Below are 17,657 nucleotides of genomic sequence, written 5' to 3' on the forward strand. Positions count from 1 at the left end.
ATTCGTGACGTGATTGTCCTGAAGATTTACCCACTTCTCCCAAAAATGTAACTTGTTCAGATTCAGAATCATCCAACTTTACACACTTATTTGAACACCGCCCACCACTCTACGGCTTTTCAAAAGTTCACGGCAGAGGATCGACATAACTTCTGTTCAAATTTTTAACTCATTCGCGTGAAATTTCAACTATACATATGAGAGACGAGGCATTTTTACTTCGACCGAGGATGCGCTTCAACAGATGACGCTGGCATCACTGCACAGTATAAACAAAACAACACAGATGCACCGTACCCAGCGCAGCTGATAGAAAATTAGAAAAATAAAAAACGCGATATTTTGCGCTCGGGCGTGTTTTAATAGCACCGTTTTCGCCAGTTTAAGGTATTTTCCGTAAAATACCTGCTAGTGCGACGTGATAATAGCTGAGAGATGGGAAGTAAATCATAGTGGTGATGTTCAGTGAAGTGGAAATAGAACTTTATAGTGAAATTTGTTGGTAGCTGCCGGGGACCCAAAACGTAAACAGTGGCGGATGGTTTCGTGGACGGTGTAGAAAAATAGCACGGTTCGGAAAATTTTGGCCCATTTCAGGCAGAAAGAATATTGAAATAAGAAATTGAAAGTGTTCTAAGTGGTCTGTTAGCAACGTAGCAATGATAAATTAAAGGTAAGTGGAATTATTTTGCCAATTTTTGTGGAACATTATCAAATGCGTTAGTATATGTGGGGCAGCCATTTTCGCTGCCATGACATGGATTCTCTCCCATATGTCCTTAATCACCATACTCCATCCGTTCGTCTCAAACATCGTTCATAAACTGGCTTCTCCCGCCCGCCGTGCTGGGCATGCCCGTTCACGCCTTCCTGCTCATCCATTCGTTTTTCCTTCATTCTCCCCTTCCTTTCTTCACATCGGGTCGTCCGTCGGTCAACGCAATGCAAAAGAGCTTTCCGAACACGCCACGGCATCGTGTACTTTGAAACCTAAAGCTCAGGTAGAACGGGTTGAACTGCGCATCGTTGTTGTATATACAGGAACACTCAGTAAAATAAGCGTGTGTGAACAAATTGAATTTATATCGAAACTTTTCTTCAGCCATTCTATATCACTACAGTGGCCAACTTTTCTGGGCCCATCTTGATGAGTACAGCTGCGATACCATCCTTACCAGCTGCTTTGTTGGTTTTGAGCTGATGAATGGCATCCTTAACTTCCCTCAGCGTAGGCGTTGGCTCATTTCCGTCCTCCGCTGCACTGGCGTCGTCGTTTCCTCCGTTGTCGTGGTCTCCCGTGCCAACGTTCTCCTCGCCATTCAGGTGCTGATCGAAGTGCTGTTTCCACCTTTCAATTACCTCACGTCTATCCGTCAAGATGCCTCCGTCCTTATCCCTGGGATGCGTTGAGCTTCTGAAAGAGTCGGATCTGGTGTTTCCGCTACTGTTTGTAATATTGGTTGATTTTCGACCGTCTTGATAATTTATGGGATTTTTTGGCGCTATATCGGTCTTCGGGTTTCTTTAAAAACAACCGGTTAGGTTAAAAGCATTTAGTCACTTATTAACATATAACATACAGATTATACAAATTACTTACACCAAACAGTTATTTCTATGTCAAGTGGTTTTTGAACATGGATTTTGGAACGGCTGACAAAATTACACTGCAATATTTAAACAAAAAAATCGGACATAGTGACTAAATTCATTTGAATGGGTCTAACATTTGACGTAGCACAAACTTACACAGCTTTCACCCGCGCACATCCAAACGGTTATGAATCAAAATGTTTCAAATGAGAGATATCAAAACCCATATGCACGGTTACAGAAGTTACACAGATTTGTGTACTACTAGATCAGCCTCACCGCTGTGTCAAATGTACACAGATAATTTTCCGGCTCCAGCGCTGGCATGAAAACAAAATTAACAATTATTTTTGCACTGATCGATTCCTGATAATGCATGTCATCGTTCAGAGAAAATTAGTTATGAACTTTGCTCCCATACCAGCGCTAGAGCCAGAAAAGTGACTGTGTACATTTGACACAGGGGTGGAGGCTGATCTAGTAGTACACAAATCTGTGTACATTGTGCACAAGCCTGTGTACATTGTACACAAGCCTGTGTTGTTTCATTTTAGGGTGTGGAACGGACAGGGAGAGATAACAGAGAACATAAAACATAGAGAGTGAGATATTATCTATTATCGCCCTTCGTCCGCGATTGAGTGCAGGAAACCCGAATAAACTACATTCAAATTGCTCGTGTCGGTTCTGAAATTTACCGTTGTGTTGTCACAAAAGATGTGACACATTTCGAGTATTTGAAGCGCATGCAGCCGGTTGTCCTGTTCTACGATCTTTGTTTTCGACAGATCGAAACGATGATCGTTCTCAATCGCATGTACCATTAAAGCCGTCTTTTTGAATTCTTCCTCCCTCTCATTCGCCCCGAGTGGATCAGAAGACTTCAGCTCTGTATACCGATTGATGAGTGATCGGTGTCCAGAGAGGCGGTTTTTTAGTTGCTGTGTTGTCAAGCCAATGTAGGAAGCGTCGCAGTCAATGCAGGGGATGCGATAAATCACATTCCGTTGCTCCAACTGTGGCGTCTTATCTTTTAGCTTGGAAAACAACAACCTATTGGTTTTGACGCATTTGAAACTTAGTGTGATGCTGGGAAAGTTTCTTTTAATAACTTTCGCAAGAGCCGGAGTGAGGTTATCAACGTGATGGAGAGATCGATATGTTTTTGGTTCAGGATTAGTATTGCCACTATCATTAGGTTCATTGGTGCTCCGGTTGATAAATCGGTTTACAAGCCGATTTATCAACGCACTCGGATAGTTGTTGTTGAGCAAATACTCCCTTACCAAATCCTTCTTCTCGTTTTCTGATCTGCATGTCGACAGCCGAAACACTCTCCCAATGAAACCGGTGGCCGTGTTTAATTTTTGTGTGAGTGGGTGAAACGAAAAATAATTCAAAATGCGTCCCGACGCAAATCCTGAAGTATTTTTCGAAATAGCTTCTGGAAAAATTTTCGCAACTACTCCTAAAACATTTTCTGAGAGAATTCTATCCCAATGAAGTCCTGAAGTAATCCCGATGGATTTTTTACAGCAATTGTAGTAGAAACCTATGAAATGGCTTGGATTTGAATGGCCCTGGATAAACTCATCAGTCCATCCACCAATAGATTCTTCTGATGGATTCCCGAATAATTTCTTTGGAGAGTTTTCGAAACCATTGCCGGATGTATCTCTGAAGGACGTCCTTTCCGAACTTTAAAAGAACCCACGAAGGAACTGCTGGAGCTATCCCCGATGAAACTTCAGTAGAATATCTCTTAGGACCTTTTAGAGGAATTGCAGAAAGATTCCCTCAACAGAAATCCCAGTGAAATTTCCATAATTACTCCTGAAATGATGTTTCGCAATAACTTCTGGAGAATTAAAAAAACACCTGGTGGTAACCCTAAATAAAATTCCAGAGGAACACCTACACAAAAAAGGCTGCTGAAGAATTATCCCCATAAATTAGTGCAAACATATCCGATTCCAGTTCAAGGAATTCTTACAGGAACTCCTGGAGAATCTGCCAAAGCCTTGAAGAATTTCCCAAATCTTGAAGGGATTCTGGAAGAAACTTTTAAAGGTTGTTCTGACGGAAATATCAAATTTTTTAGAATTCTGAGAGGTAAGGAGAAATAATTGCTGAAGAATTATCAAGGAGGAATTTTCGAAGGAACTGTGGAAAATATCGCGTGGGAACTTCTGAAGGAAATGTTGAAAGAAGTTCCATAAAAATTTACAAATGAACTGTAGAACCGATTCTAGAAACTATCACTTTTTACTGGTCCCTGATTGTATTATTCGTATCATTTCGTTATACATGAACGGTAACTTACAAACAGAGCCATGTTTCCGCTCAATTGTTCACATAGTTTATCGCATACAAACGAAGATATTTCAAGGCATTTCATTACCAAGGAGAGAACCAAGAAGCAATGACGGTGGCGTTGATGATGATGAGGCTGTTGCTCTACTCAGAACTTCCGAGTGGAAATTCTTCCGCCGCCTATACAATGGTGACAAACTTTGCACGGCATTTTATTCGCCTGTTTTGTGGCACAAAACCAGAACAGCTCTTTCCGCAGTCCCACAGTACGTATTCAGGTGAGTGAAAATACGAGCACCTAGCCCCTTTTGTTACGGAAAATTTCCACTGCAAAATAGAAGCCGACACCAGCAGAGCGCAGTGACACTCCCATCTCCTGCAAAAGGAAGACGACGGAATTAAATGATCATAATTAGACATTCTAAGCGCCAGTTTCAACGCCCCGTACTTTCAGGTTGGAAGAGGAAAATGCGATGCCTGGGGTGACACTAGTGGCGCAGAAAAAGAGAAAGGATGGCACCTAGCATTTATCCTCTAATTAATCTAATAACATAATGTGGCAAAGGATACTTCTGCTTTAGGAACGTTGAATTTCAACTGAGAAACCCCATAGAATCTTTGAATTTTTAAACTTAAAGTTCTGATATTAGATGGACTCTTATTACACTTTTTAGAAACCAATCCCTATCAAAAAACCATATCAAAACTTCTAAAATAAAAATCCAAAAAGTTAAATATGCTAACTCACAAATACTAGAAGCTGAGGCGAGGTCTAGCTAAGACCTCGTCAAGTTAAGAATGGACAATTGGAGCGGGCACTTTAAGAGTTGAAAAAACCGCAGACCCTGCCGCTGTTGATTGGCAAGCACTAAATCGCTTTCAACGGTTGCAATAATGGTGACGGGGATTTAGGTCGGACATCAATTATGCAGTGATTCGATTTGCCAATGCCGCTATCCGGCTTCGAATGCGATTTTCCGCCGGAGGACCGGAAGTGTATGAAGAATGGCCCTCATGCCACATGTGTGCTGGCTGGACGAGACTGTGCTGGCAGGGTAAGGGTGCCAGACGCCTGGGTTGAAATTTATTTCCTCGTTTGATGGAGGTCGAGCTCTCTGTGTGACCAGCCAGATTGTGCCGGAAGATAAGTTAGGGTGGGGTAAACTGTCGCGTTTAATGTGCAGGAAAGTTATTTTTACATGGTTGGTCAGGCGCAGAGGTTGGATCTCAATGTAACAACGCAGCTTATTGACTCAATGATTGTTCGAATTTGATCACTTTGGAGCCTCATTCCAGTTATAACATTAAAGAAATTGGACGTAATAGTAATATTCATAAATGTTTTCAAATCTGAGTTTATTTGATGCAGCTTAATGAATAATCTGTATTCATGCATAATACAATGTATTTAACCCCAAATGAATAATTCTCCCACCCTATAAATTACCCGCACGTGCCCAAAACCTAACCCCGTTTGACCCCAGAAAGCGATCAATCAATCAATTCGGTCTCAATTTCCGGTACACAACACCCCCCGGTTCTGGATGTCGTTGATGTTGGTGAATCGAACCGAAAGAACGAGGTCACCAAACCAACAGCCAACGACCCGTGCTGCACTCACCAGATGAGATATGGATCCGAAATGTGTTTCAGAACTGATGTTAGCTAGCAGAAATCAAACGACAACCATTTCCACCACCTACCGCAAACAGTGCCAGCCGATCTGCTTGCTTGCTGGAACAATTGCCACTATGGGCCAGAAATCGGAAAATGTGTTAAAGTGTGCAATTTTGGAATCCAATATTTAGAGGTGGAATTCTTTTGAAAAAAAAAAATGATTTGATTGGAGCATTCAGGAGGTCAGGTCATGCACCCGAAAACTCGTAACGATAAATTAATCAATCATTTGGTTTGAAATTATTGGAGTTCTTGTCGAATCACTTTGTCTAACTATTCTGTTAGTGCCCAGACCGCCTTGGTAAGGGAAGCTTTTTTTCCTAATTTCGACAAAATGCGGAGGGCGCCTAGTGTGTGGAACACCATAAAGGGGGGAGGGGATGAACATTTCCATTAAGGCATTACCCATGTAGAATCCGAACGGAAAAAATCACATACATGTCAGGGTTGTAATAACAAACAGAGAAGGTCATTGAGGGCTTCACCTCTACTGTATATCATTCCATTCCTGAGATGAATTTGACATTCTTTTGGATTTGCTTCACGAGCAGAAACAACAATTAACAAAGCAACAAAGTAACATACCAAGGTATTAATCTTAAATAACATTATACCTCAATATGCCCTTCATTAGGTGGACATAAGAGGCAAAACAACAAAAATGAACACCATAATTTTGCATAAATAACACCTGAAAAAACAAGTCTATTTATTTCAATAATGAATGCATACCATAAATTTCAAGTGCTTTATTTGTTATCTAGAAAGTATAATATAACAAAGTAAGAATATTTCTTGCTTGAACATTTTTCGATACCCGCGCAGGAGAAAATAGCTGCAGAATACCAAACTTAGGTATGCAAAACCCAATACCTACAACCTGAATGAAGTATTAAGGAGGCTTGCATAAGAGGTAAAATACCTAAAATAATAACTGGTGTGTTTTCTACGAATACCTCGTGAATAATGACATCAGGTATTGCAATATGTACCTCAATAATAACCGACGATTTTTCCATACAAATGGCGATTTTTCCATAATTGCATAATACTTCAAGCAGTCCTCAATACCAAACCAATAACTCATTGAGGTATGCTCTGTCGGTGACTCGATACCTAAACAATACGAAAATAGGGTATTTCCGATACCAGGATAACCGACCTTGGTATGATACCTGACTTTGGTATGCTGCAGTTATGTGCCAATTATTCGTTCCTGCTCGGGTAGATCCATGATGTAATACCACATTTTGTTCTTCAGTTATTTTCCCAGTTTAATCAACAATACCACATCAATACCTCACTTTGCTCAAATACCTCCAATTGTTATTGTGGTGTTCTCATAACATTGCGTAGAATAATATAGCAATACCAACTTGAGGTATTAGAGCACAGGCTGCTCTTTGCACGGTATTTGTAAGGTATGCCCTTCTGCTCGGGTTATCACCGTGAAGCAAAACATGCGTTCTTGCTCTTACATGTGCCTTGGATGCACCTGACTCTGTTCAATTCGCAACAAGCAAAGGAGAGAAATTGGCATTCTTCCTCGCTTCGGTCAGCCCCGTCGAGTGAGGAATATTTACCGCTCGGGGTGATCGTGAATATCATGAGATATTCACACTCACCGGTCGATATGAGTGTTTCTTAGTTGTTTCTTTCGTTCTTCGTGTGGCAAGCGATTCGCAATGGCGCAACGAACGAAAAATGTACGTCACAGCAGCACGAAAATGAGTAATTCGTTCGTTTTCGAATGAATCTTCCCAGCTTTGGCTTCAGTGCTTTAGTTTTAATTTGTTTTAAATATATATTTGTTATTTTGATTTAGTAATATGCAAAGCTCCTAGTCAGCAAGACTTGGGACAGTACGCGAATGATTTCAGATATAGCTCTCGTAAATCCTTTAGAAATTCCCCCTGTGGTATTTTCTGTGATTTTTTCAAGGATTCATCCAAATTTTCTTTTGACATTACCACCAGAAATATTTAGCTGGGATTCCCTATACAATTCCTGATGGAATTTATTCATGGACTTCTCCTGAAATGTAATATTATTACTGAAAATTCCCTTGAGAGTATTTAAGGCGAAACTGGAAGCATTTTCTCATTTTTTTGGTTTTTGATTTTTTTATTAACTAACGAAGCAATATTTTTAAAATCGGTTTTCGTGCACATGTAGATTATGGATCAGGGTATCTTCTGATTTTTTTACGCTGCAGAAAATGTTTTTCGTTTTTGCAGAAACCATTTTTTAGTGAAATTTTGTTCAAAAATGGTTTCTGCACAAATGAAAAACATTTTCTTTCGCGTAAAAAATTCAGAAGATACCCTGATCCATACTCTACATGTGCACGAAAACCGATTTTGAAAATATCGCTTCGTTAATTAATAAAAAATCAAAAAACAAAAAGTGAGGAAATGGATCCAGTTTCGCCTTAAGCAACTACTGCTGAGATTGCTCCAGAACTGAGACCGGGATTCCTCTAGACATTTCTGGCTGAAGTCCACCAGGATTTTTTCTGGTTAGCCTAAGTATTTCCTTGAAGACTCTCAAGAGTAATAATTTACGATATTCCTGCTGAAAACGCTTGAAAATTCTCAGCAAGAATCCCCAAAGAAATTTTAGTAGGATTTCCTGAAGGATTCCCTGCTGTTATTACTGGAATACACAGAGCAATTCCAAGAGGAATCCTTGAAGACATCTATGAAGGAATCATAGCAGCAATACCTGGGAGAAAAGAGGACCCCTTTGAGAAATCCTAAGTGGAAACCGTAAAGGAACTCTTGGAAAAAATCCGTTCTGTTAAACGTGAACAAACAAAAGTAAATATGAGAACAGGCAAATATACACCGTGAACTGGAACTAGTTCCAGCTGTCAATATGGGCGTGCTAGAAACCGTGACATCTAGTTCACGGTGTACATTTCTTATTGTTGAAATCGTTGCTTTGCATAGTCAGAGCCGTAGCGTGCGGTTGGCCGGGTTGCCCCCGCCAAGGGCGCCAGCATTAGAGGCTTAAGGCTAGATTATTTTAGAGAAACTATTTTAGTTTTTTTTAATTCCCGAAATTCTAGTGAAAGTTTGAATTTTAAAATGTGTAAACATTCTTATTGGAAGATGTCCTGAGGTTACTTCCTGGCATTTTCTTCGCATTCATTGAAATATTTTACTATGTTGACCAATAAGTATACTTAAACTGTAAAATATTCAGAGAAAGCTCTTTCAGTTCATGCAATTGTTTTTTTTTCAGTAAATGTTTCTTTGGGCTTAAACTCTTGTAAATCTAGCCGAAAAGATTCCAGTTGTTATCACCCAAAAAACTACCAGTTGTTATCACCCAAAAAACTACCAGTTTTCTTTATTTTCTTAAAACATATGAAATATTCCACGAATTCCTCCATACAATTTCACCAAATATTTCTTCCAAATCTCTTGTTGTTTTTTTCAATATTGTTTTTTCTCAAAATTTTTTCGAAGGATTTCTTTGAAAATTTCTTCAAGAATTCCTCCAGAAATTCTCATAAAAACTACTTCAGGGAATCATAAAAAAAATCAAATCAAAAACTCTTCTGGAGATTCCTCTCAAAGTTTTCTGAAGGATTCCTTTAGAAATTCCTCCAGAGAGACTCCCAAGAAGTTATCTAGAAATTTATTCTGAAATTTGTCAAAGAACTCCTCCCGATGTTTCTCCAGGTATTTCATTGGATAATTCCATGATTTCATTAATATTTTTTTTGCAGATATTCTTTCAAAAAATCTTTTAGGGTAAAAATGGGTCAGTTTCTTCAAGGAAATTTCTCCACATATTCCTTCAAAAAAATCTTCTAGGGCTTGATACTGAGTTTCGCCTGGCAAATCACCAATGAATTTTCCCGAGTTTCCTTCAGAAATTCTCAAAGAGATTCGTGAAAAATATCTTTAAGGATTACTTAGAAACTCTTCAATGGATTTTCTCAGGAATTCTTGCTTATATTCCTATAGAAAATCCTGCTAAAATTCTTTAAGAAATCTTTCTGAGAATTCCTTCAGAAATTCTTCCAAGATTTTTTTTTAGAAAATTTGTATAGATTTCTGTAGAAATCCAATCAAAGTTTCCTTTTGAAAGCCTTTTATACATATTTTAGAAAGAAGAAATCTCTCAGAATATTTTCCATTGATTTCTTCCGAAATTGTTCCATGTTCACTAGAGATTGCTTCATAAAGGTTTTCTAGAAATTCTATAGAAAACCTTTCATAAAGTTCTCCATAAGATCATAAATTAGGAATTCCTGTAGAAATTTATCCAGGTCTTCAATTGGAAAGTGAGCCATTGATTTTATCCAACATTTCTTCAAAAGTATCTTTTGAAAGACGTCCGGTCATTTGGTCGAATGCCGTTTGGCCGAATGTCGATTGGCCGAATTATGATCCAAAGAATTTAAAGGCGTCGGCAAAGTCTGGCCGTCAATATGATCATCAGAAGAATTTCCATCTTTTAATCATAGGCTATTCTTTCTAGTTTTACCTTGAAGGGATTAGTTAGCGTTTAAACTGTGACTATTTTTTGTCAGAATTTGTTCCTTCTTTTTGATCATAGGCTGTTCTTTCGATTTATACTGATATAGGAAACTGTGGAACGATCACTTAAGTTCATCATTTCTTTTTCGGCCAAACGACATTCGGCCAATCGGGTGTTCGGCGGAATGACCCTTTCGGCCAAACGGCATTCGGCCAAATGACCCGGAACCAGAGAATCCATAAGAAACTTTTTCAAGGATTCCTTCGAAAACTCTTCCAGCGATTCTCCACAAATTCCTACAGGCATTTCTTCACGAACTGCTCGAGGAATTCCTTCAAGATTTACTCCATGAATTCTATTGGAAATTCTTGTTGAATTGTCTCCTGGATTTTCTTGAAGTATTCATCTGGGTATTTCTGCATAAATTTCTCCAGAGATTATTCCTTAATTTCGCTTAGTGATTTCAGCAGGAATTCTTCTTCAGGGAAAATATTTTTGAAATAAAAAAAATAAAAACTAAAAAAAATCTGTCAGATTTCTTAAAGAAATTTATGCATAACTCATGTTGAGACTATGAAATCTCTAATTATTGTGCTGGTCTTAGTGAAATTTTTGACATGCAAAATGTGTTCTTACTTATACTCGTATTATAAGAGAAATAAATTTGGGAACATTTTTGGGCGACTCCCATTGAAATTACTAATGAATGACATTCGAAGAAAATAAATGAAATCGGGGGAAATTTGTGTCTTCGCAACGCCAAAATGAAACTTTTTAGGAAACTTTGAAAAAAGAATAACAACACTTTTCCAAATTAACCATGCCAAATTATTGTGGGGCGTCAATCTGGATGCTTGTCAAGGGCGCCATGGGACTACGCTACGGCTCTGTGCATAGTTCTTGTTTGTTCCCGCTGTCATGACTGAAAGTACACGTATATCGGAAAGGATTTTTTTGGGTGCAGCAGACGTCCCTAGAGGAATTCCTAGGGGAATTTCTGGAGAAAGTTTTTGATATATCATCTTGAAATTCTTCTAGAAATGCCTCCATGGATTGATTCCGTTAGGGATTTTTTAAAGGATTCTTCTATAAACTCTTCTCGGAATACATCCAGAAATTCTTACTGGGATTCCTTCATGAACTAGTATAGGAGTAGCAGTAGATAAAAACACAGAAATCAATTAAAAAAAAAACCTTCATGAACTTGTGCCAGGATTTCTCCGCATTTTCAGATGTACTGCAGTTATTTGCTATTAGGAGTCCTCCAAAAAAAAAATCCCTAAAAAAATCTCTGCGTGAATTCCTGTAGGAATCCTTAGAGGATTTATCCTTTATAATTGATGAAATCTTAGCAAAAAGAATTCTTACATAAATTTTAAGAGGAATTCCTTTACAAATTCTTCGGAAAATCTCTAGAGGAATCACATTATGAATTTTTGGAGGATACCCAGCAAGAATTGTGAGGAATTTCCAAAAAGAATTTTTAGAGCAATCTTTTGAAAAATCTCTGTAGAAATCACAGAATGAACTTTTGCAAGAATCGCAGTGGTCATTTCTAGAAGGTTTCCCAGAGAAAATCCTGTAGAAACTCTCGAATGAATCAACGGAGAAATTCCAAGAGAAACTTTTAGAAAAATCCATGGAGAAGTCTTTAGAAGAATCCTTTTGTAATTCCTCTATAAATTCATAACTCTAGAAGTTCTTGCTGAGATTGGTCTGAAGGTTTCTTCATGTACTGGCATAAAAAGGCTTTAGGAATTCCTCTCGTGATATTTCCAGATTTCTCTTTTTACCAATTTCCCTTGGATGCAGGTTTTCCTGTTAGGATTCCTTCAGATATTCTTACTAAAATTTCTTCAGGAATCCTTGCTCGGATTTAGCTGTTATTTCTTTAGTAAATGCTCCTAGGAGTCCTTAGAGCATTTCTGGAGGATGTCCAGAAGGAATAGCCTGATGAATCCCAGCAAAACTTCCAGCACCATTTTTGAAGCAATCTCTGCTAGAATTTCTAAATAATTATAAAGTGGATTTGCAGTTGAAATTACAAGGAAAATTTAAAGGAAAATTTCTAAAAGAATCCCAGTAGAATGCACAGTATAAAATTTTGAAAAAATATTTGGAGGAATTACAGCTGAATTGTTATTTGTATCTTTGCTATAATTGCATGAGTAATTCCAGCAAAAATTCCTCCAGGGATTTCTCCAAGGACTCATCCAGGAATTCTTTTTGAGTTTGAGGTGCAGGGTCTGCAGCGTTATTCCAATAAAAAAAAAACAGAAAGAGGTGTATTTTATAGCAAAAAAATACAATTCACTCTTAAAATTGAGCAAATAAGGAAATAGTTTGTTCGGCAAACTTTCCAACAATACATTTTTCTACAACAGATAACAGGATAACAGAGATAACAAGAATACTTTATCTTCATGTATGTAAAAAGGGAGTTTCTATTGCACTTTAAGCTGGAGTAATCTCAAAGGTTTTTACCTTAACCTTTATTTTACCAAAATAAAGTGTTTAGAATACAGAACAAATTATTTTAGAAGACACATACCGCTAAAGTCAATACTTGAGTCTGCAAAAATGGATATAATGAAAATAGAGTGAGATTAATTGCGAATCTTAATGGAAAACACGCTGTGTACCAAAAACAGCACTTTTTATAAGAATCTGACCCTGTGTTCAACCGAAATAACTCCATCTTCAGTAACCATTCCAACGTTCTCTGACCATTTCTGCATACGAGACATATTTAGGTACGAATAGACCGTTGAAAAAATATTCAAAACCGTTGAATATTTGGTGAACGGCGTGATTTTTAGTTTGTTTGCGGTGACTAAGGCCAATACGGATTATAAAGGCGTATTAGGATGTTTCTGCAGGACGTTTCGTAGGGCTTCAGGTAAGATTCATAACGTTCCAGGAGGCTTTTAAGGGCTTAGTGGACTCTCAGGAGAGCCGGCGTTTGAGGGGCGTTTCAAGGCGTATCGATGGGTTTCAGAGAGGTTTAACGGGATTTCACGTGCTCTCATATGAGCTTCAGGGAGGTTTCTGTGAGTGTTTTAGAGGCATTTCAGGAGGTTTCTGAGAGATTTTGCAGGCATCACAGGAAGTTTTAGGAGATTTCAGAGACGATTCGAAGCGTTTCATGGGCGTTTCAGGTGGTTTCAGAAAGAATTCAAAACGTTTGGGACTGAATAAGTTCGACATATACCAAATAAATTCAAGAAAGTTTAACTCGTAACTTAACAGAACATAATTGCATGAGGCTGTGTAACTATGTATTTTATTTATAACTAGCTGTCCCGGCAAACGTTGTACTGCCTGCCTACTTCGGGTTTTTACATGCAGTTCCGAAAAGAAAAGGCCCGCAAAATGGAATTTTTTATTTTCCCGTTTTCATTGCTTTTCCGGTTACTTTTTTCAATTATTTCTTCACACGAACAAGTTGGAGCCCTGTACATATGCAACATTAAAATTTGCTTCCGTTGGCCCGTTCCTGAGCCTATACGTGACATACAAACACCATTCCATTTTTATTATTTGTATAGATGCTCCAGTAGATCAACGATCACACTGATCCAGTAACCTGTACTTCAAGAAGCTCTCGGATTAGACAGTCATTGAACTAGATTAACATAGATGTCAAGTAGTCACAAGATTTTTGCCATCTTGTAATCATTTCTGATCCACAGAGGATCTGTCTGTTTACCGGCCTGCCTGACCAGCGTATACCACATTCAGTTCGAATATCCAATAAATGTCACAATCTATGAGAATAACTTTCGCACTCGTCTCGTCGGTCGAATCGTTCGATTTGGCGTGTAGTCGGTTGAAACTATGGACTTAGGACTTAGGACTAGGGCATGGTAGGTACTCACCGATTCAGATGATCCAGCAATTCATTTTCCTCTCGAATTCGCTCCTCGGTCAGATTGCTTATCTGCAAAACTTCCTCGGTGATGCGTGGGACGGCCACCGGCTCATCACTTATTCTATTATCGTAGTATTTATTTGTCGTATCTTCGGTGAAAATACTGTCACGCTTGGCTCGCCGGATCCTCCGGAAGCCGGATTGGTCCAACCCTCTGCTACTGCTGCTGCTGCTGCTGCCGATGTAAGAAAGCAGTTTGTCTCGTAGTTTATTGTCTATTAATTTTCCCTCCCCATTCACATGTTGCTGCTGCTGCTGCTGCTGCTGCTGCTGGGAATGCTGTGGCCAACTTTGACCTCGCCTACTACTGCTGCTACTACTGATACTGCTACTGCTTGTACTACTCCTGCTCCTGCCGGAGGAATCTGGACCGGGAAGTGATATGGATGATGATAATTGATGATTATTAGTGCTCGCCAAGCCTGTGAGAAAGAGGTAGAAAAGAGGAAAATTTAGCTATCGCATGGGGCAATGAAAATTTATGCATGACTGGGAGGAATTTTCCCCCTGAATGCCTTGGTCGGGAGATCGGAGCACGTTAGAATAGGAAAGGCTTTCAGTCTCTTATGGACTGATCTTTAGTTAATAGACGCAACGAAATGCGAAGAATGCAAGAAGGATCTATGGTGGAATTTGCTGTCGGTATTATGCAATAAATATTGTTGTCATCGCATAATGCTGAAGTTCACTTATGTCATCATCTTAATAGAGAAACAAGTCACGAACTTTGGAACGATTTTCGCGTTTTCTGTAAAGCCAGAAAAATTCTCAATTTCTTCTTTTGTCACAGTGCACGTTGACTCGTCAGTTGGGCTGGGTAATAAATAAATTTGGTGAAATCTACCCCAGCAATCAGGCAAATTCGTAAAACTACTCGGATTTGATAAGAAATATTCCGGACGACTCAGACTTTACATAAATTTTCAAAATTTCGTAGGGTATTGGTTCCCTTCTTAAGCATGTGGCTCCCATTTTCATCCTACGAAAAACAAAGGATTGAAGTGCTGTTTGTTTTGTTTCTTATTTTTGTATTTTTTATTTGAAGTGAGCACTCATGAAAACAAAAAGAACGGAATCAATCGGTGCCGTAATCGCTTGTTTTCGAATAGGATGAATATGGGAGCATGAGATTAATGATGGAACACATACCCTAATCAAATTATTGTTATCTCCCCTCAATTGGTTAAAAAGAACCTGAAATTCCAGAGGAAGGGAGATTCCTTATCAAACCTTAAAACATACGCGTAAAATTCAACTCCAGCCAGCAATTCAACCCACTTAATTCCGCTGTTTGTTCAAAGCATACAAAGGTACTGTACCTAAAATTAGATTTCCAACGAGCTTTCATCTAGGCCGTATTACGCGATAGCATGAGAGTTTTACTTTACTAAAGTGGCGACACCAAAAGCGCCTTCGAACCGGGCTTTTGTTTAATATTAAATTGTTTTGTTTTTCCAACCAAACGCTTCGAGCGCCTTGAGGGTTGTATGTGTGTAGCACGTAATCAGTAGAATCAAGCTCGGCACCGAGCCGATGAAAATGGAATTGCGTGCGAAAGAGATCTTAAGATAGGTAACTTTAAGGTCAAAGACGTGTCAATCTACATGAAGGTGCGAAAATTTGGGTAATGAAACTAAATGTTTATTTTGCAGATAGAATGTGATTCCTGAAATGGGATCAAATGCATACATGATAATACAGTTTCATGACAGAAACAGACGTCACACTCTACTCGCACGCTATCGATCACTTTTTAACGGTAGTTTCAAATATTCGATAGTTGGTCAATTGGTCACGCGAGACGCTCACATAATTTTTGCTCCTGTTTGATGTTTGCTCACTACCATTATCTAGTGGTTGCATCAAACTAATATAGGGTGGGGCGGGGCAAGATGGGTCGCATAAGGATGGATCACCATAACTTCGTAAATACAAATCGGATTGGTTTGCATTCGTCCGCTACTCTTTAATACACTAGTTAGCTATGCTAAAAGTCGATAAAAAGTTCATTAAATACAAAATATGATGTTAAACAAGCAGTTTTAAAAAGTGATCGATTTTGTGCCGTGAAAAAAGTGCGGGGCAAGATGGGTCACCTTTTAAGTAATTAACATTTTCTCAACGAAAAACGTCAAAATATAAAATTTGTTCCGCATTCAAATATGCTCCATATCCATACTGAGTAAACAAGAGCTACTAGTAAACATTTTATAAATTTATTTGGAATATAAAAAACTTTACGATTTGAGTGGTCCTGAGGCGACTTGAAAATCGATGTTTTTACTAAAAAATTATCATAATTTTATGTTATAATTTTGAGCGTTTATTCCGCTTGATTGAAGTCATTTATGAGATAGTCTTATAATAAAAAAATAAATAACTTTTTGAATGCTCCAAAAATACGTTCAAAATTGAAGGTGACCCATCTTGCCCCGCGGCCGTTTATATGGAGAATATATGGAATGTATCGCATAAGAAAAATGGCAAAAAAACATTTTATTTTGTATTTCCAATGAGAGTGAATAATTTTTCAATCAATGCCCCAAACTTTTGTATATTCATGCTGGTCATCTAACAAAATTATTAACATAATCAAAACATGAGTAATGCGCCCGAAAATGGCACAGACCCATCTTGCCCCGCGACCCATCTTGCCCCGCCCCACCCTAAACACTGCACAGTGGGAAAAATTGACCCAAAAAAACGGATCTTTTAACGCCGCTGGTTTCGGTACAAGAAGTTGATCATTTCTGACGTAAAAAATTACGAGAAATCGATTGGTGCTAATTTCATTCACCGCACGGCACGGGAAGTGGTCCATTTTGCCCCATTTTGCCCTTTTTTCATACAAAAAGAGAACCAAAATGTACTTTCAAACAACTAACACAACTATGATGTACATGTACAATAGCTGCAGGTGTAATTGGAAGGTAATAGGAATAATAAGAATACATGATCCTTTTAAATGCTTATTTTGCCCCATATGCCCCAGCAACTGTCGGATATTCACATTTTTTCCTGATTGAGAATGGATTTTTAATGTTACTGACTTGAAGTTGATTTGTTTGGCATAATCAAAAAGCGCTAGATCTTTTATCACCAGAATCATCTTCGGGAGTTGCCCAATTAGCCCCATTTTGCCCTATTTTCAAGAAAAAATGAGATTTAAAATGTATTTACGGAAAACAAATACTGCTATGGAACGTTGAAATTAGTTTTAGGTGCAATTGGAAGGTTACAGTTATCATGCGTATATATGAAATATATTTTCCCTATTTTACCCTACATGCCCCTGAAACTGCTGGATAATAATATATTTTGTATGGTTTTGTAATGTCGCTGGATGCAAAACATGAAGCCTTGGATCATTTTTGATATATACAAATGCGGTTTATCGGTTAATACTACAATCATTCTCGGAATGGTATAAATAGCTGTCCATTTTACCCCAATTTGCCCTGATTTTTGTCAAGTAATGAATAAATTAATTTCCCTTATTGGCATTGGTACTGAAACCAATGCTATCAAAAAGACATATGTATGACTTTTTCTATAATTTCAGCTTTTGATGGGGAATTAAGGGCATAATAAGCATTTTATAAAATATGTCAAGTATGCGCTAAACTGATTAAATGGGGCGTCTCAAAGC

The 17,657-nt window shown here is 38.4% G+C and overlaps 1 protein-coding gene across 1 annotated transcript in view; it reads right to left on the reverse strand.

The window, feature by feature from the left end:
* The window catches only part of LOC109432373 (uncharacterized), a 495,279-nt gene that overhangs the window by 158,424 nt on the left and 319,198 nt on the right, over positions 1-17,657 (reverse strand). The window contains exon 2 of the mRNA XM_062854538.1: positions 13,956-14,430. Within this exon, the coding sequence (XP_062710522.1) occupies positions 13,956-14,430 (475 nt within the window). The remainder of the gene's footprint in view (positions 1-13,955; positions 14,431-17,657) is intronic.

The sequence above is a fragment of the Aedes albopictus genome, chromosome 2 (assembly GCF_035046485.1).
Source record: "Aedes albopictus strain Foshan chromosome 2, AalbF5, whole genome shotgun sequence".
NCBI lineage: Eukaryota > Metazoa > Arthropoda > Insecta > Diptera > Culicidae > Aedes > Aedes albopictus.